This window comes from Bos indicus, chromosome 21, assembly GCF_029378745.1.
Source record: "Bos indicus isolate NIAB-ARS_2022 breed Sahiwal x Tharparkar chromosome 21, NIAB-ARS_B.indTharparkar_mat_pri_1.0, whole genome shotgun sequence".
Lineage (NCBI taxonomy): Eukaryota > Metazoa > Chordata > Mammalia > Artiodactyla > Bovidae > Bos > Bos indicus.
The window spans coordinates 60,331,200-60,358,345 of NC_091780.1; the positions used below are offsets into that span (position 1 = coordinate 60,331,200).

General features: G+C 50.5%; 1 protein-coding gene across 4 annotated transcripts in view; it reads right to left on the reverse strand.

The window, feature by feature from the left end:
* The window catches only part of SYNE3 (spectrin repeat containing nuclear envelope family member 3), a 112,497-nt gene that overhangs the window by 14,575 nt on the left and 70,776 nt on the right, over positions 1 to 27,146 (reverse strand). For 3 of the 4 annotated variants that reach the window (XM_019983747.2, XM_070775646.1, XM_070775647.1), the window contains 10 exons: positions 26,593 to 26,767; positions 21,472 to 21,654; positions 20,215 to 20,358; positions 19,223 to 19,357; positions 16,922 to 17,083; positions 16,600 to 16,772; positions 16,032 to 16,164; positions 13,732 to 13,893; positions 9,078 to 9,227; positions 7,236 to 7,274 (listed from right to left, as the gene is read on the reverse strand). In XM_019983747.2, the coding sequence (XP_019839306.2) occupies positions 7,236 to 7,274; positions 9,078 to 9,227; positions 13,732 to 13,893; positions 16,032 to 16,164; positions 16,600 to 16,772; positions 16,922 to 17,083; positions 19,223 to 19,357; positions 20,215 to 20,358; positions 21,472 to 21,654; positions 26,593 to 26,767 (1,456 nt within the window). The remainder of the gene's footprint in view (positions 1 to 7,235; positions 7,275 to 9,077; positions 9,228 to 13,731; positions 13,894 to 16,031; positions 16,165 to 16,599; positions 16,773 to 16,921; positions 17,084 to 19,222; positions 19,358 to 20,214; positions 20,359 to 21,471; positions 21,655 to 26,592; positions 26,768 to 27,146) is intronic. The other variant, XM_070775645.1, reaches the window with a different exon arrangement.

Here is a 27,146-nt window from a genome sequence, read left to right on the forward strand (position 1 = left end):
GAGGCCCAGGGAAGCTGGAAGACGCGACCGTGTGAGAAAGAGGTGTTGTATTTCCAGGGTCGCTGAGCAGTTAGGACTCTTTAATTACAAAAGAAATGGTGAGAAATCCCTGCAGCTACCACCTTAGTCACGTGATCCAAGTCAGCATCTGCAGTCCTGAGGTGGGTGTATCGAAATCGCACTCTCCCAGTAAGATACACTAAAAACACGGCATCGCTTCTAGAACACTCTTTCCAGAAATTCACAACAAGGAAACACCCCAGAAACCCCAAACCTGAGGGACATTCTATAAAATATCTGGCCTGTACTAGAGAAGGTCAAGGTCAAGGAAAACCAAGGACTGGTCTCGGGAGAGGAAACTAAAGAAGTGCGATGACTGAATGTAATGTGTGATCTCAGACCGGATCCTGGACTCAGGGGAAAGGGCTATGAGAGACTGAATGGTACATCCCCACAGAGGGATGTTATTCAGTGGAAAAAGGAAAGGAACTATTAGCCGCAAAAAGACACGGAGGAAACTCAAGTGCATATTGCTGAATGAAAGAAGTAACAAGGTCAGTGGTTGCTAGGGGCTCTGGGGAAGGGCAGAGGCGTAAAGAGGAAATTCTGGGGAGACGCCTAAGGCGGTGACACTCGTCTGCAATGTCACTACGCACTTGTCAAAACCCATAGGATACACAACCCAAACAGTGCACCCTAATGTCAACTAGGAACTCCAGTTAATAATGATGATTTTTTCTTTAATTTTTTAATTTATTTGGCTGCACCAGATCTTAGCTGCATCATGGGGAACCTAGTTCCCTGACCAGGGACCAAACCTCTGCACTGGGAGTGCAGAGTCTTAGCCACTGGACCTCAAGGGAAGTCCCAATAATGATGATTTTTAAAACATCATAACAGGGACTTCCCTAGTGGTCCAGTGGTTAAGAATCCACCTTCCAGTGCAGGGGATTTGGGTTCAATCCCTGGTCAGGAAACTAAGATCCCACATGCCAGGGGGCAACCAATAAGCCTGTGCACCCCAACTACTGAGCTTGAGCACCTCAACTAGAGGGAAGCCTGTGCACTGCAACTGACACCCAACAAAGACGTAAACAAATTGTTGTTGTTCAGTCACTGTGTTGTGTCCGACTCTTTGTGACCCCAGGGACTGCAGCACGCCAGGCTTCCCTGTCCTTCAGTATCTCCCGGAGATTGCCCAAACTGGTATCCATTGAGTAGGTGATGCCATCCAACCATCTCATGCTCTGTCGTCCCCTTCTCCTCCAGCCCACCTTCCATCTTTCCCAGCATCAGGGTCTTTTCTAATGAGTCAGCTCTTCGCATGAGGTGGCCAAAGTACTGGAGCTTCAGCTTCAGCATCAGTCCTCCCAACGAATATTCAGGGTTGACTCCCTTTAGGATTGACTGGTTTGATCTCCTTGCTGTCCAAGGGCTCTCAAGAGTCTTCTCCAGCATAAATAAATATATTTTTTAAAAAATAACAATACTGTAGCTATTGTGAGAGAAAGTTATTGCCTAACATGGAAAAAACCTAGTGGTTGCTTTCCTGGATTCGGTATTACAATATTCCATCTGCTCTACCGGGCTCATTGTGAGGAGCACTATTATTTTATATACCACTAAGTGGAGAATCCCAGGGATGGGGGAGCCTGGTGGGCTGCCGGCTATGGGGTCGCACAGAGTCGGACACAACTGAAGCGACTTAGCAGCAGCAGCAGAAGCAAGAAAGAAAAAACCCACCGGTGAAGATGGAGCATCTGATTGGAGACCCCACATAAGGCGGGGGCACCGCAGGGTTGCACCTTCAGGGCCAGGGAAACCGAGGGCTAATCTCCCCCACACTGAAACAGGAAACAAGGAAATCCTAGGTCTTATCCTGGCACCCGGAAAGGGCGAGAAACAAAACTCTGCCCTGAGAACTTGAACCGGAGGCCGGAGCTCCCAGAGCTGGGTCGTCGGCACAGTCGGTGTGGTCCAAAGGAAAACAAAACAAAATACAGCCCGTGGGACGTCCTTGGTGGTCCAGTGGTTAAGACGCCCCGCTGCCGTTGCAGGGGGCGGGGGTGCCATCTCTGGTTGGGGAACTGAGATTCCACATGCTGCACGGCGCAGCCAAAAAAAACCTCCAAAATCCAACCCTCACGCAGAGATTTTAATTTAAAGAAAGCTTAGGTGGAGAGTGTTCTGGGTGGCAGAGGAAGGCAAATTCCAGTTCTTACTGGACCGTAATAGGAAAGGCTTCCCTGGTGGCTCAGATGGTAAAGAACCCACTTGCAATGCGGAAGACCCAGTTCGATCCCTAGGTCAGGAAGGTCCCTTGACCCACTCCAGTACTCTTGCCTGGAGAATGCCATGGACAGAGGAGCCTGGTGGGCTACAGTCCACGGGGTCACAAAGACTCGGACACGACTGAGTGACTAACAGTGGCAACTCCAAAGATGTGAAAACGTGGGAAAACCATGAGTCTTAAAATCTGTGAAATACGGGCAAGTGGAGAAAATGTCGCTGTCCGGTCTCTCCCATCTGGACCCACCTCCCAGAGTCCACAGCACGGCATGCTTAGTGGCATCTGCCCTCCACGCCTGCACATGGGCCTGCTTAGTTCACCCCGGTAAACGCAAACACTGGCGCATCCGCTCCTCAACTCGAAGGCTCCCTCAGGTAGGACCGCTCCCCTGCACCAAGGCAGGAATTCAGTTGACTCACAGCCCAGTCACAACTCAAAAAGCAATTGACCTTTCATGTGTCTGAAAGCTGCAGGCAGACATATCCGGTGGCACGAAGCTGGCAAGTGCGTAGGCAGCTGCAAGTTTAATAAATCTTAATTATTCTGTTTATATAAACAAGCAGGCTGAAGCCACTGACGTAGCTGGAGCTTTCAGTGGCTTGGGGTGTGGAGAGAAAAAAAAAGTGTGGAGGGCCGACGGCTCATAAATAATTAGCTTTGGAGCAGGTTTTTTTTTCCCCCTTCCCTTTGGACTAAAAATAATATATGAAATGTTTTTAAGTTGGCAAGATTACAAGACCAGAAGACAGTGTCTAGTTTCTACCTGTCAGACCTGCGTGCATCTGTGCACACCTGCACATGTGTGCATACCCTCACACACGCGTATGCACACCCCACCCGGCAAACAACGTGAGAACCGCACCAAGGGGAGGATTCCACCCCCACCCCCATCAATCTCCACTCCCAGAAGGGGCATTAGCCGTCTTCCGTCTGAAAGAGAAGCAGAACATTGTCTGCTAGCATCCAGGTCCTCATGTACGAAGCAATTCAGAAACTTCTGGTTTATAAGAACTTAGTTCTGAGGACCTGCATTTCATTCATTGGAAGACCATGGTTAAGAGCCTTGCGAAGGGGAACACACACTAATGGTGGATCCCGGATGCAAATCGAGAACATAAAGCAACGGTTCTCCAAGTCTGGCCCCTGCGAGGGCAGCAGCAGCATCACCTGGGACCTTGCTGGAAACGCAGATCCTCGGGGCACCCCAGACCTGATGCATCAGAAACTCTGGGGGTGGAACCCAGAAATCTGTGCTTAAACAAGCTGTGATATAAAGGGGCCCCAGATGGCCTCTGAATATTGGCCTCTGGGGTTGTTTGCTTCTTCACAGGGAGCTGAGACCCAAGAGCTCAAAAGCCAGCCAGCACCAAACTCAAAACTTTCACACATCCGTTTGATTTTAAATGTAGCCAAATAAGCACATTTGGGGGCCATTTAGAGCCTGCCTGCTTTGCATATCCCACAAAATGGAGTCCAACATCTGCCAGCTATCAGATCAGATCAGATCAGTCGCTCAGTCGTGTCAGACTCTTTGCGACCCCATGAATCGCAGCACACCAGGCCTCCCTGTCCATCACCAACTCCTGGATTTCACTCAGACTCACGTCCATTGAGTCAGTGATGCCATCCAGCCATCTCATCCTCTGTCGTCCCCTTCTCCTCCTGCCCCCAATCCCTCCCAGCATCAGAGTCTTTTCCAATGAGTCAACTCTTTGCATGAGGTGGCCAAAGTACTGGACTTTCAGCTTTAGCGTCATTCCTTCCAAAGAAATCCCAGGGCTGATCTCCTTCAGAATGGACTGGTTGGCTCTCCTTGCAGTCCAAGGGACTCTCAAGAGTCTTCGCCAACACCACAGTTCAAAAGCATCAATTCTTCGGCGCTCAGCCTTCTTCACAGTCCAACTCTCACATCCATACATGACCACAGGAAAAATCATAGCCTTGACTAGATGAACCTTTGTTGGCAAAGTAATGTCTCTGCTTTTGAATATGCTATCTAGGTTGGTCATAACTTCCCTTCCAAGGAGTAAGCGTCTTTTAATTTCATGGCTGCAGTCACCATCTGTAGTGATTTTGGAGCCCAGAAAAATAAAGTCTGACACTGTTTCCACTGTTTCCCCATCTATTTCCCATGAAGTGGTGGGACTGGATGCCATGATCTTCGTTTTCTGAATGTTGAGCTTTAAGCCAACTTTTTCACTCTCCACTTTCACTTTCATCAAGAGGCTTTTGAGTTCCTCTTCACTTTCTGCCATAAGGGTGGTGTCATCTGCATATCTGAGGTTATTGATATTTCTCCCGGCAATCTTGATTCCAGCTTGTGTTTCTTCCAGCCCAGCATTTCTCATGATGTACTCTGCATATAAGTTAAATAAGCAGGGTGACAATATACAGCCTTGACGAACTCCTTTTCCTATTTGGAACCAGTCTGTTGTTCCATGTCCAGTTCTAACTGTTGCTTCCTGACGATAGATAAGATCAACCCTGCATCTGCGGCTTCCCTGGTGGTCCAGGGATAAAAGAACCCGCCTGCCAATGCAGGATACACAGGTTCGATTCCTGATTGGGGAAGATCCCATGTGCCGCTGGGCAACTAAGCCCATGCACCACCACTACTGAGCCTGTGTGCCCTAGAGTCTGTACTTTGCAACAAGAAAAGCCCCTGCAATGAGAAGCCTGCACACAGCAACTAGAGAGTAGTCTGCACAGTAATGAAGACCTAGCATAGCCAAAAATAAATAAATTAAATTATTTTAAAAAAAACAAACACACCTGTAGCTGTAAAGACCACAAGCCACTGCTGTACTCGGACATTCCCTGGCCAGAAACGTGCTATTGTGCTGGGCAACACCAGCTGTGGGGAGAGCCTTTCTCCCATTCCCCTCTCCACCCCGCCCATCCCGCTGGCATGCACAGCCTACCCTGGCAGGCCTTTCTCTGGTAATCTACCCCAGGTACTTGCATCAGTGCTTGGTACAAAGTCAGAGCTCAGCAAACATCTGTGAAGTGAGTCAGTGACCGAGGAGACAGCCAATGAACACAGAGCTGTGAACACTCCATATGAACCCGGTGACAGGCTGCCAGGGACAGGAGCCTGCCCTGGAGGGCTGGTGTCAGCCAGCCAATCAAGCCCCGACTCAGAAACACCAGGGGACCCAGAAACAACTCCCCCTGAACTCTGGCCTGGGAGCTCCTTAGACGGGGGCTCCCAACCAGAGCGGGACTTAAAGGGCAGGGGCTGGAGGCAGCCTGGCACCTGGCCCTGGGCCCTCAGGTGCCACCAGGCTCACAGGCTGGGCTGTGTGGAGGCCCAGTCTTCCTGATGCACTCCCCTACTTCACGAGAAGCCCTTTGCTCTTCTAGGGGAAACTGGGCTTCAGGCTCTCCTCTCAAGAAAGAACAACAGTTCACATGATCTTCAAAATTCATTCATGAAGTCAATAAAGTCAGCGTTGACAGTTCCATTTTACAGATAGGGAAAGAAAGTCCCCGGAGTCAAAGCAACTTGCCCAAGGCCACAAAACTGGGGGACGCCAGGCCCAGAGCACAGCGTTGGTCTGGTGACTGCCCCGTCCAGTCCTGGGGACACACACGATACTGCAGATGGAGACATGAACACCAGCTGGAGACCAAGACGTCTGGGTGGGCAGAGCCCCTGGGAACACAGACTTGATGGCCCTAGAGATCTCGAGGCCCCAGGGCTCTCGGGAGCAGAGCACGCCGGAGGCTTATGTCATCATGAGCCAGTGCTCAGCAGGACAACAAGCTCGCTCTTAGAGGGCTTCCCTCGTAGTCCAGGGGATAAGAAACGGTGCCAATGCAGGGGACATGGGTTCCATTCCTCGTCCGGGAAGATCCCACGTGCTGCAGAGCAACTAAGCCCACGCACCCCAACTACAGAGCCTACGCGCTGTGAGTCCTGAAGCCCAGGCACCTAGAGTCCATCTGGAACAAGAGACGCCACTGCAATGAGAAGCCCACACACCGCCACTCGAAAGCAGCCCCCGCCTGCCGCAACTAGAGAAAGCCCACACACAGCAACCAAGACCCAGTGCGTCCGAAAGCTCTCAAATACAATCTCAAACCGGAACTCCTTCAAAGCAAGCCTGCTCCCAGAAAAGGTGGTGCCAGGGACGCCGATGTACACTGGACCTTTCCACAAGTGGGGAGAGCCGCAGGCCCAGGGATGCCTTCTCCAAGGCACCGTGTGGAAGGGCAAGAGTGGGCTTAGCGTCTGAGGCAGAGACCGCTCAGGAGCCGTGTGCCTCCAGCGAACACGTCACTGAAGTCTTGCCATTCCTTGCTTCATTCATGCCTAGGGTGGTGGTAATGATGCCTGTTGGATGTCTGGGGGACGGTGACGTGAAACGCCCTAGGCACGATCTGGCACAGTTCCTGGCACAGAGTGGATGGTCAACACGCAGCATTTATAGTAACAATCATTATTCCTCATTATTTCTGTAAGTACAGCTCTTACTGCCATGGCTCTGGCCAGCAAGCCCCCAGGGAGAGGCTCTGAGCACTTCTCAGAGGCTGGCAGTTGGAGACACTGGTTGGTCGAACATGACTGGCACAGCCCCCTTCCTCTTTCAGTCCCCATGGACCCCAGATGCTCGTCCACTACTCAGGCGGCCGCGAGGTCCAATGCCCTGGAGTGGCCCAGGTCTCCGTGGGCCGGCCCGATTTACGCCTGTTGTCACAGCATAATCACAAACAGTGTCCTTGCTCACACCCCCGCGTCCTGTCTCAGCTGAGTACACACTGTGCGTCCTGCAGAACAAGGACCCCCCGGGACCACCACAGGGCAGCCCAGAACCGAGTCTCCAGGAGCCTTTCTCATGGAACCTTCCAGAAAGCCCAGGGGTCCTGCCCCAGCATCCCAGGCCCACCAACCCTCCAGATGCCCTGCCCTCTACCCGTGTGGAGCAGACGGCAGACACCGTACCTTTCGGAATCCAGTCGGCTCCCCTAGAGGACTCTGCGTCTGTTATTTTAGGGAAGGAGAGGAAAAGGGGAAAGGAAAAAAAAAAAAAGAAGTTAAGTGAGTGAAACTTAAATCCCAGCAGAGCCTGTAATGGAATATTCATTTTGTCAGGGGAATGTTTCTTTAAAACTTCTGGTCATCTGGACAGGCTGAACCAGCAGGTGATTCAATTTAATGAGCTTTTTAACGCACTTGGGGCCCAGGTGGGATCCTGTCTGGGAAGGCCTGGGCCAAGGCCACGGGCGCACGGACCTGGCTGGGGCTGGGCTGACACCTAGTGGCTGACGCGGCTGCTTTCAGGGCCGGCAGAGCTGGAGCCCCAAAGCTTGGAGTCTGGGGTCGGCAGGCTTAAAGGGCCCTCAGTGGCCATCCCAACCACTCTTTCCTTGGACTAACCTCCATGCCTCAGTTTCCCTATCAGTTCTCAGGGGATAATAACAGTACCTCCTTTATAGGGCTGTAATGAAGATATAGATATATTCCTAATGGAATATAGATAGCATATTCAAAAGCAGAGACATTACTTTGCCAACAAAGGTCCGTCTAGTCAAGGCTATGGTTTTTCCTGTGGTCACGTATGGATGTGAGAGTTGGACTGTGAAGAAGGCTGAGTGCCAGAGAATTGATGCTTTTGAACTGTGGTGTTGGAGAAGACTCTTGAGAGGCCCTTGGACTGCAAGGAGAGCCAACCAGTCCATTCTGAAGGAGATCAGCCCTGGGATTTCTTTGGAAGGAATGATGCTAAAGCTGAAAGTCCAGTACTTTGGCCACCTCATGCAAAGAGTTGGCTCATTGGAAAAGACTCTGATGATGGGAGGGATTGGGGGCAGGAGGAGAAGGGGACTACAGAGGATGAGATTGCTGGATGGCATCACTGACTCGATGAACGTGAGTCTGAGTGAACTCCGGGAGTTGGTGATGGACAGGGAGGCCTGGCGTGCTGCGACTCATGGGGTCACAAAGAGTTGGATACAACTGAGCGACTGAACTGAACTGAAATGAACTGAACTGAATGAGGATATAGCATTTAATAAAGGCTACTACTAGTCTAGGTGTTATTGTTTTGTGTGAGACGGTGGGCCCCTAGGGGGCTTCCCAGGTGGCACTAGTGGCAAAGAACCCACCTGCCAATGCAGGAGACATAAGAGACGTGGGTTCAATCCCCGGGTTGGGAACACTCCCTGGAGATGGGCATGGCAACCCACTCCAGTATCCTTGCCTGGAGAATCCCATGGACAGAGGAGCCTGGTGGGCTACAGTCCACGGGGTTGCAAAGAGTTGGACACTAGTGAAGCGACAGCATGCACGGGGTCCCCCAGGGGGAGGTGCTTCCTCAATGTCACAAGCAGGTCAGTGGAGGAGGCGGCCTAGATCCCAGGGGTCCTGGCCCCAACTCCAGTGTTCCCTGTGTGATGCCTCCATCAAGGTGTGTTTGATGCTGGCTCTGTCCCTGGCTATCCGGGTGAACTCGGGTGAGTTTTTAACTCCTCATAGCCTCATCCCCCTTCTGGCAATTGGAGATGCAATCAATCTGGTGGACGGCTGCTGTGAGCACTGAACTGGGATGATGTACACAGAGGTTTCAGGCTGGTAGAGCAAAGCTGTCGTTCTTGGAACTCAGCCTCACTGGGCGGCAGAATGGCCAAATGACAAATTGCACGTCAAGTGCCTAGGACCCACGAGTCTCCATCACCTCTCCCTGAATGACCCCCTCGGTCCGGTCTGTTGAGGTATGGGGTGGAGTGGATGCAGACTGAGCTATGTCTCCCCGGGGCCTGGGACCTGTGCAGCCTTAGCACCTACCAGCAGGTGGCTGGAGTCCTTGAGCTTGGACTTGTACAGCATCCATCGGTAGCGTAGATCCTCTAGCTCGTCCGAGGACTCGCTGGCTGGCCTGAGACGAAGGAGGTTTTCGAAGAGATGCTGACCTTCTGGTATTCGAGCCTCCAGTTCCTAGAGGGAAAAGACAGGGTCACGTGCACCTTCCAAATGGCTGAGGAGGCCCCACCTCGTTGGTAAGGAGGAGCCAATCAAGTTCCATTTGCGGGGGCAGCCAACAGAACACATAAAGAGAGAATCTCATTGTGCAAATAAATGGAAGCCAAGGCCAGGAATTGCATTCAGTGTTGCAGAATGGACTTCTGCCTGAAAGAGGAGCTGCCGTGCTGACGTCCATGGTCACTTCTAGCTCTGGCATTCGATTATAAGTACGACATAGATTTACACTATGTATGACTAGGGAAAGCGAAAGTCGCTCAGTCACTTCCGACACTGTGACTCCATGGACTGTAGCCCGCCCGGCTGCTCTGTCCATGGAATTCTCCAGGCCAGAATACTGAAGTGGGTAGCTGTTCCCTTCTCCAGGGGATCTTCCCAACCCAGGAATCAAACCCAGATCTCCTGCATTGCAGGCAGATTCTTTACCCACTGAGCCACCAGGGAAGCCCTCTGGCATTCTAGAACCAAGTTCTCCAGAGGGCTTGACATAAGAGTTATCATCATTATAAAAGCTACCATTGTTCATCGACAGAGGAATGGATAGAGAAGATATGGTACATACATACGATGTAATATGACTCAGTCATTAAAAATTATGAAATAATGTCATTTGTAGCAACATGGATGGAAGCAGAGATTGACATACTGAGCGAAGTCAGTCAGACAGAGAAGGAGAAATACCATATGACTTCCCTTATGTGTGGAATCTAAAAAAAGAAATGAGTCAAAAGAACTTACAAAACAGAGAGAGACTCACAGACTTGAAGAACAAACTTGGTGCTAGGGGGAAGGATAAGGGGAAGGGATAATTCGGGAATTTGGGATAGACATACACGCACTGCTATATTTAAAATGGATAATCCACAAGGACCTCCTGTACAGCACATGGAGCTCTGCTCAGTGTAATGTGGCCGCCTGGATGGGAGGGGAGTTTCGGGGAGATGGATACATGTGTATGTATGGCTGAGTCTCTTCCTGTTTACCTGAAACTACCACAACATTGTTAATCAGCTAAACCCCAATATAAAATTAAAATTGGTTTGTTTGTTTTTTATAAAAAGCTACCATTATTGAATATGTCTTTCTATTGGCATTTTCAATCCTGGCAGAGTGAGGTTGGGACAGGGCAGATTTTTCTATCAGAATACAGTACTGTGTCCCTGCCCCGGATGGCATCTTTTATCCTCAGGACTTCTGGGAGGTAGTGCCATGTGAGGATACGATCTGGGTTCTAAGTTCAAGAGCCTGAGTTTAAATTCTGGCTTGGCATCCAGTATCTGTCCCATCCCACCAGCTGCATGATACAGGCACACAGCTTAGCTTCTCAGAGCCCTCGAGAGTGCGGACTCTACAAGAACAAAGACGCGTAACCCGGGGAACTGCAAGTCATCTCTGATACGCCTGGGGCTGGGTGGTGGTGGCAGGGGATGAGAGGAGTGGCTGAATATGAGGTAGGAGGTAGACAGGGAGAGCTAGGTAGCTGGGACCAAAGCTCCCACTGAGGACAAAACGTTAAAAACATTCTTAAGGCATCAGTGGACAGGGAGGCCTGGCGTGCAGCAGTCCATGGGTCACAAAGAGTCGGACACGACTGAGCGACTGAACTGAACTGAATTGAACTGAAGGCATCAAAGAGTTAACAACAACAACAAAAAGAGTGAGGCAAGACATGCGAAAGGTTAAGATGCAGAGAAGTAAGCCCAGTGCTCAGACCTCCTCTTGCACTTAGGATATTTGTTAATCTGGAAAAAACAGTTGTGAAACAGATCTATGCTTCTGGCAGCCTTGCAGGATTCAGGAGACAGAAGTCAAAGTCTGCGCCCTACAGAAGTGGAGACTCTGAAAAACTGCTGCCTTTAGCAGAAGCCCCTAAAGGTGAATAGGAAGTAAACCCACACCTTATTTGGATTTGCAGGCCAGTGCCAAGTCATCTCAGGAGTCCAGAGAGCTTCAAGTTTTGAAATTGGATTCAGTGGTTCTAGATTGATAAAAGCCCCCACTGGCCTGGCTATTGCAAACAAAATCCTCTTTGAAGGAAAGATTATTCTTAATCTCAAATTATTCTCGCACCTATTTGTCAAACACAATATCCAGCACACAATCGAAGCAGTCACACACAGATATAAGACTCCGAGAAGAGGCGGAAACTGGGACTTCCCTGGAGGTCCAGTGGTTAAGAATGTGCCTGACAATGCGGGGGAAGTAGGCTCTATCCCTAGTCCAGGAAGGTCCCACATGCCCTGGACCAGCTCAGCCCGTATGGCACAGCTACTGAGCCCGAGCTCTAGGGCCCATGTGATTCACCTACTGAACCCACTTGCTACACCTTCTGAGGCCCATGTGCTTAGAGCCTTGTTCTGCAACAAGAGAAGCCACCTCAGTGAGGAGCCCTCACCCCACAGCTAAGAGCAGCCTCTACTCACCGTAACTAGAGAGAGCCCAGCCACAGCAACAAAGTCCCAGTGCAGCCAAATGCAAATAAAATTAATGAATTAATGAGGAAGAGGCAGAGACAATACACAACAGAAACAGTCTTGACTTGAGATACCGAAATTATCAGACACACTTGCTAAACCAACTTTGTTTACTGTGTTGAAAGAATTAAAAGACAAACTGAAAATTTTCAGCAAGGCCCCAAAAGCTGTGAAAAGTGGCAAAGCAGATTTTAAAAAGCACCAAGGAGAATTTCTAGGAATAATAAATGAAATATTAAAAGCTAAGAACTTAATAAACATGTGAAATAGCAAATGAGATACAGCTAAAGAGAGGATTAGTCAAGTGGAAGATGAGTTAGAAAAAAGTATTCAGAAAGTAATATAAAAAAGCAAAAGGATGAAAAAGTACACAAGACACAGTGAAACACTTAGTGAGAAGAAAGCGCATATGTTTAAAAGGCATCTCAGAAGGTGAGGAAATAGGGGAAAAGGCAGAGGCCATATTTTGAGAGATAATGTTGCAGAATTTTCCAGAAAGATCCCAGGCCACAGATTCAAGAATCCAGATGAATCTCAAGCAAGAAAAATAAAAATAAAACCAAACTCTAAGGTATTAAGGTAAATTTCAGAAAAAATTAGGAAAAAGAGAGGTAGATTGGGGTCTGATTGAGAAAGGCTGTGGATGATAAACTTGGGAAGTTGAACTCTATCCTAAAAAGTTTTCATTACTGGGACAAGGTCATCTTTAGGATTCTGAAGGGTCACTCTGGCTACAGAATGAGTCATTACTGAGATGGGAACCCAAAAAGAATGAGGGAGGCCAGCTTGGAGGCTACTGTCAAGGTCAAGATAAAAAATGATAAATGTCTAGATGAAGACAGTGGTAGTGAGGGGAAACAGAAACAACGAACCCAAGAGGTGGAATCAAGAAGGACTTGGTGACTAATTCGACGTGGGAGTGGAGGAGAGAGATTTGTGGTAGAAGGACTGTCTTTCTACCCCCCTGCTATATCCATGCCCTTTGCAATATGGTCTTGCAATATGGTCTTCCCATCAAGAAGTGAAATCTGTTTTCTCTCTCCCTGAATCTGAGCTGGCATTGTGACTTTCTTTGTCCAACAGAATGCAGGAGAAGTGATGTGCCAGTTCCTAGCCTTGGCCTGAAAAGGCCTGCATGTTCCCACTCACTCTCTCAGACCTGCCCCTGCTCTGGGAAGTCCGGGCTATCCCATAGGAGGATAAGAGATGTGTGGTCCATCCCACGCTCATCTAGAATAGCCCACCAACCTCCAGTAGTATAGCCACCCTGCTGGTCTATAAATCAGGGAGCCCAGCCAAGATCAGAAGCATTGCCCAGCGGACCTCAGAGTAAACTGCCAATCTTCAGAATCGTGAGTTAAACAAACAGCTGTTCTTTTAAGCTACAAACTGTTGGAATGGCTTGTTACATAGCAAGAGTGAACTGATTAGAAGAGTTGTGATTAGTGGTGATATTTTCCAAGTTGGGCAATACAGCAGGAGGCTTGAATGAATGGATGGATGGTTTTCCCATAATACTGGAAGCAAAAACATTTTTAAACTATTATTTACGACTTCCCTGGTGGTACAGTAGATAAGAAACCACCTGCCAATGCAGGGGACACAGGTTCGATCCCTGGTCTGGGAAGATTCCACATGGTGCGGAGCAACTAAGCCTGTGAGCCACAACAACTGAGCTCGAGTGCTGCAACCACTGAAGCCTGCACACCTAGAGCCCCCGCTCCACAAGAGAGACCACCGCAATGAGAAGCCCGGGCACAGCAACTGGAGAGCAGCCCTCACTCGCTGCAGATGGAGAAGGCCCACGCACAGCCGTAAATAAATAATCTTAAAAATATATATATTATTTATACATAAGCCATAACAGCTCATAAGCTAGGTGTGTGCTCTTTTTTTTTTTTTTTTTTGGTGAGAACTCTCTGGCAGCGAACACATCTTTGGGGGGCAAATCCTCTGAAAAAATGGGCTGTTCCTTGGGCACAAACCTGTAGCTTTGTTGCTCTGGTCCTCAAGTCCTCGGCGGTGGCAGTTTTCATGGCAATGATCCTAACCAGCTTGGAATTTTCCTCCTGCAACCAGTCCTCAAAGTTCCTCAGGGACTGGGAATAATCCTCATGGCTGCCTCCTTGCCCCTGGAGCAGACCTGCCTGCAGGAAGGCACAGCATGGTCAAAGCATCAGAATTTCTGAAAGCAGCCCGCTGGCCGTGTATCCTGGGAATTCCATCCAAGCAGAGGGTGGGGGATGAGGATGCCCAGAGGGAGATAAGAGGCACCTGGGGGGCGAGGGGATGAGGAAAGCATCTCTACTCAATGTAGACATGATTAGGGACCAAGAACATTCCTCATTGCCACCTCTTTGGTCTCCTGAAGGCTTCCAGCATCACCCCTTATCAGGACATCTACAATGTGATCACCTTCTGCCACTTTTGTCCCTCTTCAAGTTAGGTGGCCAGAGTGATCTGTCTAAGATGCAAGTCCAGGGACTTCCCTGGCGGTCCAGTGGTTAAGAATCCACCTGTCAATTCAGGGGATCCAGGTTCGATCGCTAGTCTGGGAACTCAGATCACATACGCCGCAGGGCAACTAAGTCATGAACCACACCTACTAGAGCCTCTGCTCTACAGCCCGCAAGCTACAACTACTGAACCCACATGCTACAACCACTGAAGCCCGCATGCCCTGGAGCCTGTGCTCTGCAACAAGAGAAGCTGCCTCAGTGTGAAACCCGTGCCCTGCAGCGAAGAGTTGCCCCTGCTTGCCACAACTAGAGAAAGCCCGTGCATGGCAATGAAGAGCCCATGCACTGCAACAAAGACCCAGTGAAGACGACAATTAGAAAACAAAAGTAAAAATAATAAATAAATAAAACACAAGTCCTCTCAGTCACAGCATCACTTACACAGCTGAGTGGCTTCTCATACTCAATGCGGCCGGAGAGCCTCAATTCTGGCCCTGCCTGGCTCTGCGGCTCATGAGGCCTGCCCCATCGTCTGAGCCAGGGCCCACAGACATCCAGCACCCGGCGCTAGTGCCATCTCCCTCGGGTCCCTGCGTGCACAGTCTCGTCTGCATGGAACACACTCCGTTCTGCCTCTCCTTGACTCCCACTCAGCTGTGAGGAGCCCTGGACATCTCATTTCCATCTCTCCGGGGAGGGCTTCGCTACCCCAAGTCCTTCACTCTGCAGCTGGCTGCTGTGGCCCCTGGGTCTTCTGCCTCCATGAACCACGTGTTCTGTAAACCCTTATTCTATTGCTTTGCGGTTCCTGCTTCCCTGCTTCTCAAAATGTGCTCCAAAGCCTAGCAGGCTTAGCATCTCCTGGAAGCTTGTAGAAATGCAGGGTGAGGAGTCCCAGTCCAGACCTACTGAATCAGAATCTGCATTTTGGTACGATCTGGATGCACATGACAATCTGAAAAGCTCTGTGCTGGATGCTACGTTCTCTGAGGGTTGAATGTATCTCTGTTTTATTTACAGCTGTGTCCCAGCTCCAAACACAGTTCTCAGAACACAGAAAGACTCAGTAAGAGCTTTCTGGATGGGGAAATGCAAGAAGGAAGGGAAGAATGAATGAATTAGTGTACTGTCTTTGCAGAACAAGGGATGAATTTCTTCTCACTGTGGTTCTGTTTTTTAAAGCCTGTCAAGGAGAGAAATGGATGATATGATATAGTGAGGTTCGTTCTTTTTACAAAATGTAGTTTGTGTGTGTTGTGTGTTAGTTGTTCAGTCGTGTCCAATTCTTTGCGACCCCACAGACTGGAGCCCGCCAGGCTCCTCTAGTCCATGGGATTCTCCAGGCAAGAATATTAGAGTGGGTTACCATTCCCTTCTCTAGGGAGTCTTTCCAACCTAGGGATCAAACTCGGGTCTTCTGCAGTGCAGGCAGATTGTTTACCATCTGAGCCATCAGGGCACCAAAAACACCTATCTTGAGTACTTTTAGTTTGCAGTCTAGTGCTGCTAGGAAGCTTCACACTCTGACACTCTCTTCCCTGCAAGGGAAGCAGTCGGATTTTTTGAGGGTGAGGGCCTGCCTGCCCTGGAGATGCCCAGGACCTTCCTCAGTGCAGACACTGGGTCTGGGGTCCCAGAGTCCCTCTGCCCAGTGGCACAGGGCACTCTTGTGTCACCACTGGGCAGACTCACCCAAGACAGGACAGGGCCCAGTCCTGAGCTGAGCATGTGGCCCCAGATGGGGAGGGGGCTTTGCTGGTGACACCTTCCCACCATCAACTGACTCGGATCTGGGCCCTCCTCAGAAGCCCATGAGATGGACTTACCTGACGGCGATGCCGGGAAGTAAGATCCGTGGGGAGGATGAGAAACCCAGTCTTTGGGATGTTGTTGGTGAAAATCATTTTCTTCCCTGAATCCACTTCTGTCATCCTCTGCAGCTGCCGGTTTCTGGTGAGGCTGAGAAGTCAAATCCGCCCAGTCAACGTGATGACAAGATAGGGACTTCCCAGATCACAGGAGAAGTAACAGAACTGGGGAGGGAGGTGACTTCTGGTCCTAACAAGCCCATGCCTGTCCTTCAGGTTGGTCAGAAGCTCCCCAGGGCACCTGCATTTCCAGTTCCCTGCTCAAGACTCATGTAACTGTCATCAAGGGGCATATATCTATCGATGCAGGTGAGGCCCCAGCCAGCAGGGGCTGGAGGCTAAGCTGGGACGCTTCCCTGCTCTTACTGCCTCTACTTAGAATTGCCTGGGGATACCCGGAGGCGCCTGGCACCACGCCTGGCACACAGCAGAACCCCAGCCATCTGTTCTAAGAACACGGCTGAGCTCTCCCTACTGGGAAGGAGGGTTTTCCGAGACCAGGCTCCAACCCAGGAGGCCCTCTCACCTCAGCAGGCTCTCCTCCAGCTGCCTCAAGGCCCTCCATGACTCGGTCAGCTCCTCCAGCTCCCCCTGGACCAGAGCAGCTCCCTCCAGAGAAGACGCCTCCATCACCAGCCGGCCAAGCGCTTCCATCTCAAGCAGCTGGGCTTCCTTCTCCGGGAATTCAGCCAGCAGTCTCTAAAGGAGACACACACACACACAGAGTTAAGTCCTGGGGTGGTGTCTGCTCCCTGGTATGAGAGTACCGTTCACCACCCTCTGCCCCCGAACCTGCCTTTGGGATGCAGGGGAGAGAATAAGCACCTCTGTCGGGAGAGTCATCTTACCTCAACCTCAGTCTCCTGGGACTGGGCGTCCCATGGGCCCGTGTCCCCACGATGAGCCTCCAGCTTCTGTGTGATCACAGAGATCCAATGCCGCAGCTTCAGCAGCTCGTGGTTGAAGGTGCAGTGTTCCCGCAGGCTCTGCTGGCGTCCTTCCAGGAGGTCCTGTGGAACAGCCCCAGGGGAACCCGGCTGAAACCCTCAGCTACCCCACCCTGCAGGACCCTCAGCCCTGCCAGAACCCCAGGGTGAGATGGTTTCCAGGGCTCCCCACCCATGAGAGGTTGATGTTTTCTGCACAGTGCAAGAAATTGACCCCAGAAAGACCAAGTCTGTTTTAAAGTGCCTCTAAGCCTGTTCTGCTTTCATGGGAAGTATCAAGTCTGGGTGAGGGTGTGGGCGATGGGTGCTCTCATCCACCACCAGTGTGGGGTGTAAACTGGTACAACCACTTGGGAAGACCATCAGTCGGTGCCTACTAAAGCCGAACACAGGCATCTGTGCGGCACAACCACTTCACCCCTGCATGTAGCACAACAGGCGCGAACGGCACTTTGCGGCTGAAGAGAGCGGGTGTATTCTGGTCGCCGCCTGTGTCTTTGGCCATCTAGAAGCACTTACTTTATTGAAAAGCATTATTTTATTTTTTCATATAGTTGAATAGGAAATCAACCCTGACTATTCACTGGGAGGACTGATGCCGAAGCTGAAGCTCCAGTACTTTGGCCACCTGATGTGAAGAGCTGACTCGTTGGAAAAGACCCTGATGCTGGGAAAGGTTGAGGGCAGGAGGAGAAGGAGGCAACAGAGGATGAGATGGTTGGATGGCATCACTGACTTAATAGACATGAGTTTGAGCAAACTCCAGGAGATAGTGGAGGATAGGGTAGCCCGCATGCTGCAGTCCATGGGGTCGCAAAGAGTTGACTACAACTGAGTAACTGAGCGGCTGAACAACAACAATAATTGATTTACAATGTTTCAGGTGTACAGCAATGTGATTTTGTTAAATTTCTATCAATATAAATATGTATACATCTATACAGATGTCTGTATATATACATTTACTTTTTCAGAGTCTTTTTCCATTATAGGTTATTATTAAGATATTACGGAGAAGGCAATGGCACCCCATTACAGTACTCTTGCCTGGAAAACCCCATGGACAGAGGAGCCTGGTAGGCTGCAGTCCATGGGGTCGCTAAGAGTCAGACATGACTGATTGACTTCACTTTCACTCTTCACTTTCATGCATTGGAGAAGGACATGGCAACCCACTCCAGTGTTCTTGCCTGGAGAATCACAGGGACGGGGGAGCCCGATGGGCTGCCGTCTATGGGGTCGCACAGAGTCAGACAAGACTGAAGAGACTTAGCAGCAGCAGCAGCAGCATTAAGATATTATTTTCTTATAATTTGCTTTTATTTCTCTTTTTGATGATAGAAAAAGCATTATATTAAATTTGTAAATCATGTGGGTAATTTGTACTATCTATGAATTTCAAGATTGCAAAGACGATGCCAGAAATACTTGTTATTAAAATAGGACACACAGGGTTCGGAAGGGTGAGAAATCCTGCCTTAAACTAAACACTTTCCTGAGCTGTGGATGCCTGAGAGCTGGCTTTGCACACCTGGGGCTCTTGTTACAAATGCAGACCCAGGACTTCACTTGAATCAGTGTTGTCAGGGTAGGGCTGGGACAGACATTTCAGCTTGTGCTCAGGACAGTTTTGAAGGAGCCATCTCACTCTCCAGACCACCTTGGGGTCCCACCGTTAAAGGGACATCAGTCCAGCACAGACACAAGAAGGATCCGGGTGGCCACTAGAGGGCGCCGCAGACAGAGCTCACGGCCACCGGGACCCAACTTGCAACCTGGCATGATGAACGCAGCAAACACGACGGGGGCTCCTGCGTGGGTGCGGCCTGCTCCGTGCTCTGGTCTCCTGGCATGTGCGGAATTGTATGTTTCATTTGTGGATGCGTATGTTTGACATGTGGAATCGTATGTTTAACTTGTTGCTGACTCATTGTGCATCTACCCACCGGCACTTAAACCCCAGGAAGGCGGGGGGCTCGCTGTCCTGCTGTCCTGCTCCTCCATCCTCAGGACCCAGCATCCTGCCTGGCATACAGGAGGCGCTCAATCATGAACGAATGAGGAAGGGATGAAAGGAAGGGAGAAAGAAAAAGAAGGGTTGGAAGGAACGACGGAAGAAAAGAGGGAGAAAGTCCTTAGGAGGGGCGGACAGATTCCAGGGACCTGGCCTCTGTTAACACAGACCCTCTGCTGGCCCCTTACCTCCAGAGACCTCTGCAGGGCCTGGTGGGCAGCGGAAAGCTGGTCCATTTTGTGCTGGTGGTTAGGGTTCCCCTGGAAGAGGGGCCTCATGGCCTCCACCTGAGACCCCAGGTCCATCCCCTCCTCCTGCAGCCCCTGCAGTAGAGGAAGGAATGAGTGGAGCATCCTTTCTCCTTCTTCTCATGGAAGCTGATCAGGGTGGGGACCCTGAATGCAAAAGACTGGGAGAGTTCAGGGATGCTAGGAGTCCCCAACTCCATCGGCCACACCGTATGGCTGTCTGATGGGCCCACTCTTAGGACTGGTGAGAATTTTAAAAATGAGATGAAAATATTCTGCGACACCATGAAAATAAACTGCTAAAGACCAGAAGGCATCGCTGGGGAACAGACTCATATCTGGACTCCTACTTGACGACCATCTCTTCTTACGGAGAATCGCATCTTAGCTTTAGTTTTAAAGCCCCCAAATGCATCCTTTTTAATACCTTCCAAAGAACACTCCCAGTTTTGTAAGAGCTGCGCCTGGGTTTTAAAAAGATAACTGTTGTTTCACGTGCATTTTAAAAACCAGCCAGCTCCTCACCCAGCCAACAATGATTAGTGATCAGCCTACCTACAGTCCCTGTGTTTTAAAATATTTATTCTTAATCCTCAAATCACTTATTTAACTGAAGGCCTCTGGCCTCATTAGGAACAGTTAGCAAAGCAACTTTAGAAGCAAATATTCATGTTAGACTTTAGGACCACAGAGTAAGCAAAAAACTTCTCATTTTGTTGGGCTCAAGTATCAGTCATTTGGAGGCAGGCCAGGAACCATCAGGCATACCAGCAGAAACTCAGCTGAGATGAAAGGTCAGATCTCAGGGGCCAGAGAGGGATCACAGTCTCTGGCTTGGGCTGACTGCCGCTTGGCTGGCCGCTATGACTGCAAGGGGGCTGCTCCGGCACAGCTGAACATCTGAGTGGAGGTGACTCGGGTCAGACTCTTACCTGCAACCTCAGAAGCTGGGCCTGTTTCTCAGGAAGGTCCCGCCGAAGCCCATTCTCAGCTTGGACCCGGATTTGGAGGTCTGAGAGCTTTTTCTGCAAAGGCTCGAAAGTCGCCCCGAAATCTTTGTGCTGAGCAAGTAAGCTCTGCGGAGACACAACAGGCAGCACACAGCTCAGCCTTCCCCTCGGTCTCCCTGTGGCACAGCCTGACACTCACAGACGGGCTGCTTTTTCTCCAGTCTTCTCCTGTCCGGCTCCTACTCACTCAGGAACCACCCCTTCCAGGAAGCCTTCCTGGAGTCCTTGAGAGGATCTGATGCCCCTCTGTGAGGATCGTTGTGTAATCACCTAACAATTGTTCTGCTTCTAGAATAGGTGCTGGCAAACTGCATCTCCTATCACATACCCCAAGTCCCACCAGAGGCCAGTGCTTGTAAATAAGGTTGTATTGACATGCAATCAAGCCCATTCATTTACAGTTGATTTCTTGCTACACCAGCAGAGTTCAGAAGCTGCAACAGAGATCACAGGCCTTGCAGACCCTAAAATGTATGCTAAATGTCTGCTCCGTTGAATAAGTCAGACCATGGATGTGGGGCTTTTCGCAGGTGCCTGGCCTCTGGTCAGTGTCCTAGAGATATCGCTTTGTCACTATCATCATTCTCAGATGCTTAGCAAATAATTGTTACCTAAAAGGAGAAACTGTCCGACACTTTGGCCACCTGATGCAAAGAGCCGACTCACTGGAAAAGACCCTGATGCTGGGAAAGATTGAGGGCAGGAAACAGGATGAGATGGTGGGATGGCACCACTGACTCAATGGACGTCAGTTTGAGCAAGCTCCAGGTGTTGGTGAAGGACAGGGAAGCCTGGTGTGCTGCAGTCCATGGGGTTGCAAGAGTCAGACACAACTGAGCAACTTAACAACAATAACAACAAAAATAGCTTCCAGCTCTCTGCTGCTTTAAAGTTTACAAGTGTTTTTCTCTGCATCTTCCCATCTAACTGCCCCCCAGATCTCTGCAGAAGACAATTTGATTTGATGAGTATAGAATGGGATTTGGGGGCAGAGGCAGGAGGCAGACAAATGAGAAGGATCCCACCATAATCCTACCCAGATGATATAGATGAGGGCTCTGAGGTTGTATGGAACAAAGGATATGCCCAGGGCCACGCGGTGGTGAGTGGCAGGGCTGGGGTCAGGATACAGGGCTGTGCCTGCAGGAGGGCTGAGCGGAGGGCCAAGATGGGACTCACCTGCAGTTTGCTCTTCCTCTGCAGAAGGCGGTTGTGCAGCAAGTCTCTGTCCCTCACGGAAGTCGCCACCTCCTCCAGCAGGGCTGTGGCTCTCTCCTGGCCGAAGATGCTGCCCAGCAGGTCTTTCTTCAGCTGCAGCATCGTCAGCTGCTCCTTCAAGCGGGAGCTCTCCGTCAAGGCCGCCTGGGGGAGACAAGGCTTCCATGAAGGGGAGAGCTGGATGAAGCTGGGGCAGGAACTCACCTGGTCGGGCTGCACCTGCCTGGGAGGCTGGGCCTCTCTGCTGGTGGCCGAGGGAGCGGTGAATGCAAGGAGAAACAGGCAGGCGGGAAGGTGGCGGGAGGCCCTGAATGTCAGGGTCAGTCTGAGTCCCTTCTCACCCCCTACATCCATCTTGTTACCAAATCCCGAGCAAGAAGGCTGCCTCCTGTGAGTGTCAGAAATCTGTCTCCTCTCCATTGGCTGCCACTGACCGTGGTGCACTCTCAGCCTTGCTCACTGGGACCCCTGCAGCTCCTGACCATCTGCTGCCTCCCAGTTGCCCCCCAGATCGACTCTGCACCTTGCAGCCAAACCCAAACTGAACCAGTCTGATCCTCTACTCAATGATTCTCCATCACCGACAACAGAGGGCCATCCCCAAGTTGGCGTGTGGGACATTTTGAATACCAGACCACCTCACCTGTCTCCTGAGAAACCTGAATGTGGGTCAAGAAGCAACAGTCAGAACTTTACATGGAACAAACGACTGGTTCAAAACTGGGAAAGGAGTATGTCAAAGCTTTAGATTGTCACCCCGTTTATTTAACTTATATGCAGAGTACACCATGTGAAATCCTGGGCTAGATGGATCACAAGCTGGAATCAAGATTTCCAGGAGAAATGTCAACCACCTCAGATATGCAGATGATACCGTTCTAATGGCAGAAAGTGAGGACAAACTGAAGCGCTCCTTGATGAGAGTGAAAACACTGACTTAAAACTCAATGTTCCAAAAACTAAAATGGCATCTGGCCCCATCACTTCATGGCAAATAGAAGGGGAAAAAGTGGAAGCAGTGATAGATTTTCTCTTGGGCTCCAAAATCACTGTGGATGGTGACTGCAACCATGAACTTAAAAGACATTTGCTCCTTGGAAGAAAAGCTATTACAAACTTGGACAGCATATTAAAAAGCAGAGACATCACCTTGCCGACAGAAGTCCATATGGTCAAAGCTATGGTTTTTCCAGGAGTCATGTATGGATGTGAGAGCTGGACCATAAAGAAGGCTGAGTGCCAAAGAACTGCTGTCAAATTGTGGTGTTAGAGAAGACTCTTGAGAGTCCCTCAGACAGAAAGGAGATCAAACCAGTCAGTCCTAAAGGAAATCAACCCTGATTATTCATTGGAAGAACTGACGCTGAAGTTGAAGCTCCAATACTTTAGCCACCTGATGTGGAGCTGACTCATTGGAAAAGACCCTGATGCTGAGAAAGATTGAAGGCAGGAGGAGAAGAGAGTGACAGAGGATGAGATGGTTAGATGGCATCGCTGAGACAATAGACATAAGTTTGAGCAAACTCCGGGAGATAGTGAAGGACAGGGAAGCCTGGAGTGCTGTAGTCCATGGGGTTGCAAAGAGTCGGACACAATTTAGCAACTGAACAACAAGCAAAGGGCCTAGGGGAGCATGATCAGAGGGAATTCAGGAAGGCCTTCCAGAGGAGGTGGCATCTCAGTGGGGTCGTGATGTGCAGGAGCTCATGGGGCAGAGAGAGGACCAACAGGGAACTCCGCAGCCTCGTGTAACGGGCAGCCAGCTCCCATGCAGACAGCCTGAACTCTGCACAGCCCAGGCCCCACCTCCTCCAGGAAGCCTGCCCTGGTCACATTCCCGCCTGACACTCACTCTTCCTGCCCCAAAGCCCTTTGCCCGACTTCAGGGTCCTGTTGATCAACCAGCTTTTGGGGGTAAACATGTCTTGCTTCTCTCAGCGAGGGCTCAGGAGCCTGGAGGCCAGGGGTTTTGTCTTCGCTGGCCAGAGTCCTTCCACTTGATATCTGATGATGTTACAGAGACAATGAGCTGATCATGGGGCTGGGAGAGGAAAAAGTAAGGCTGCAGCCCAGGTAGGTGACCTGCTGATGACGTGTATAGCTTGCGGTCAGCCACACAGAGGCCAAGCCTCTTGAGATAAGGGGCCACCTTCATTCCCTTTTTGCCAGACTCAGACACAATATCACAAGGGTGAAGAATTCAGGCTAGGGAGTTGCAATCATGAGTTTGGATGGCACACTGACTTGGCCACCCACTCCAGTATTCTGGCCTAGGAAATCCCATGGACAGAGAAGCCTGGAGGGCTACAGTCCCTGGGATCCCAAGAGTCAGACACGACTTAGTGACTAAACCACCACCACCATCACTGACGGGGAGAACCTGGGTAATTCCAAGCCTCAGTTTCCTCATCGGTAAATGACCAATAGGCACATCCCAGCTCATGGGGCTGTCATGAGGCTTAAATGCCTAAAAGGCACTTAACACAGTGCAGGACCCTCACTGAACTCACAAGAAAAGATAGATCTTCTCAACCATTATTATTTAACCAGCTGTTCTGGGTTGAATTGTGACCTTCAAAAGAGAAATGGTGGGGGAAAAAAAGATATGGTCAAGTCTCAACTCCACTACCTTAGAATGCAACCTTCTTTGGAGAGAGGGGCTTTACAGAGGAGTCAAGTTAAAATGAGGTCAGTGATTGGTGCCCTTACAGAAAGGGAAGACTTAGATCCAGATGCATGCAGAGGAAAGAGGTGGTGGAGATATTTAGGGGGAGGATAGTCACATGATGACAGGCGGAGATCAGAGTGCTGGACCTACAAGGCAATGAATGTCAGCAACTGGCAGGGAGCATCAGAAGTTAGAAGAGGCAAGGGAGGAGTTTCCCCTAGAACCACTGGAGACAGCAAGATCCTCTTGATGCGTCAGCTTTGGACTTCCAGCTTTCAGAACTTTAAGAGAATGAAGTTCTGTTGTTTTCTTTTTTTTTATAAAAGCACCACTTTTTGGTGCTTTGTTACAGCAGCCCTAGAGAACTAACACACCAGCCACGCCCAGGTTTTGGCTGGAGGTTTGCTTATCCACAGGGCTTCCCTGGTGGCTCAGACAGAAAAGAATATGCCTGCAAGGCAGGAGACCTGGGTTCCATCCCTGAATCAGGAAGATCCCCTAGAGAAGGGAATGACTACCCACTCCAGTACTCTTGCCTGGAGAATTTCATGGACAGAGGAGCTGGGAGGACTGCAATCCATGGGGTCACAAAGAGTCAGACACAATGGAGCAATTAACACTTTCACTTTCAATCCACAAGCCGCTCTGAGGCTAGATGCAGAAGCTGAGTTGAGAAAAGAGAGGGGTGGGACTTCCCCAGCAGTCCAGTGGTTGAGATTCTGCACTCCCAGTGCCAGGGGTATGGGTTTAATTCCTGGCTGGGGAACTAGGATCCCACATGCCGCATGGTGTGGCCAAAAAAGAGAGGGCTGGCAGCTCAAGCCCTGACCTGTGAAATCCTTTCTGCCCAGGCAGGCCAGTGGGCGTGATGCAAGACACACTGCTGCTGCTGCTAAGTCGCTTCAGTCGTGTCCGACTCCGTGCGACCCCAGAGACAGCAGCCCACCAGGCTCCCCCGTCCCTGGGATTCTCCAGGCAAGAACACTGGAGTGGGTTGCCATTTCCTTCTCCAATGCATGAAAGTGAAAAGTGAAAGTGAAGTCGCTCAGTTGTGTCTGACTCTTCTCGACCCCATGGACTGCAGCCCACCAGGCTCCTCCATCCATGAGATTTTCCAGGCAAGAGTACTGGAGTGGTGTGCCATTGCCTTCTCCGCAAGACACACTCCCAACCAGCAAACAGACTCCAAAGGTGAGTAAGTCAAAGTCCTGGCCCCACGTGTTCCAACCCACTGCTCAGTGAAAGTCCTGCCCTGGAGTCCTGGGTCCCACTCTAGAACGACAGGACCTCTCTCCTGCCTCAAGAAGGTCCCAGTTTGCTTTCTGCCCCAGTTGGAAGCACAGGAGGCAATATCCTGACACAGCAGGGAAAGCTAGACAGGCCTGGGTCAAAGCCAGCCCTGTCACTTAACGGCTGTGTTAACCTCAAGCAAGTGGCTCCTCAACAGTCAAATGATAAGAATCGTTCTGCTTGTTTCGCAAAGCTGTTTCCAGAAGCCAAAGTGAAAACAGGGCTGAGAATGTTAGCCAAGACTCTATAACCCACCATTCTGGCCCCAGCTCTGCTTCTCTTGAGCAGCAAGACTTTGAACACACTCTCTCACTTCTCCTTGGCCCAGATCCCTCATCAGTAAAATGAGGAGAATGGTAGCAATGGAAATAAAAATCAGTGTACATACATATTCAGTGTACATTCATTATGACAGTGAAAATTGCAAACAACCTCAACAATCGAATTATGGCTACTTTAAAAAATAAATAAAAGGGCATGCCCCCAAATGGAATATTCTGCATCCATTTAAAGTGAATTATTGAGCCATGCTATTGAACCATTTTACAGGATGCTGAGAAAAAGCTCAGATGTGTCAACTGAAAATACGAGGACAAACAGCCATATATCATGAGCCCAATACACCTGTGAGGATGCACACAGGCAGTGCTGGCAGCCACCCCAGGACCATGAAGGCAGATGCAGTTTAGAGCTGGAAAGAGCCTGGGTTCTGGAACATACCATTGAGCTATCAAGCCAGCTCTGGAACCACCAGAAAGTCAGGTTTTCTGCCCCTTGTCACATGCATCCCAATGGGTACACAGTAAAGATAACGGCCTGACATCCTCAGACTTCCAGCAGAGGACTGTCTGCAGCAGGGTCGGGAAGAGAACCGGCGTGGGCAGAGTCCTGGGGCCACACCAGGCACCAGGCTTCGCCTTTTCTCTAAGAATTGAGGGTGACTTTTGTCCCTGATAATTACAAGTGTGAACGTGGGACTTGCCAGACTGCTACAGTGAGCTCCACCCAGATACCCGGAGGACCGAGAGATATTTCTTTCCCTGCGGGGATGGCTGAAATGCCACATTTGGCTGGTGGTCTCCCCCAGGGGCACCCACCATCCCTCCCGACAGAACCAGGCTTACCTCGATCTGTGGCAGGAAGGTGTGGATGGAGGGCGGGTCTGGCAGGCTGGCGGTGACATCCAGGAGTCTCTGGGCCAGCTCCCTCCACAGCTGCAGGTCCTGGGGGTGCCGCTGGAAACGCTGCCACAGCTCCGTGGCCGCGGCGTTGCGCAGCCTGCTGCTCTTGGCCTTCATTCTGTGAGCACAGGAGAAGGGGCACCAAGAGAGAAGAGTGAGTCAGTCCAGGGGCCAGAGCTCCCCCCAGACTCCCAGAGCACCTCGCGTGTGCTGCTCCCAGGGCAGGCTCTTCCCTATTCCATAGGCTGCCATGGTGTCCAGGGGACCCTGAGGCCTAGGCTTTCCGGATACAAGTGCTCTGGAGGTAAGCCAGTCCTCCAACAGACATGCAGCCCAGCTTCCAGACTAGGGAAAGAAACAAGCCTCGAAGAGGAATTGTGGAGACCTCAGACTCAGACTGCCTGCCCCCAACAACTCACAAAAGCAAACAAAATCCCTTCTTGAGTAAGATGCCATTACACTGCTGCTGCTGCTGCTGCTAAGTCGCTTCAGTCGTG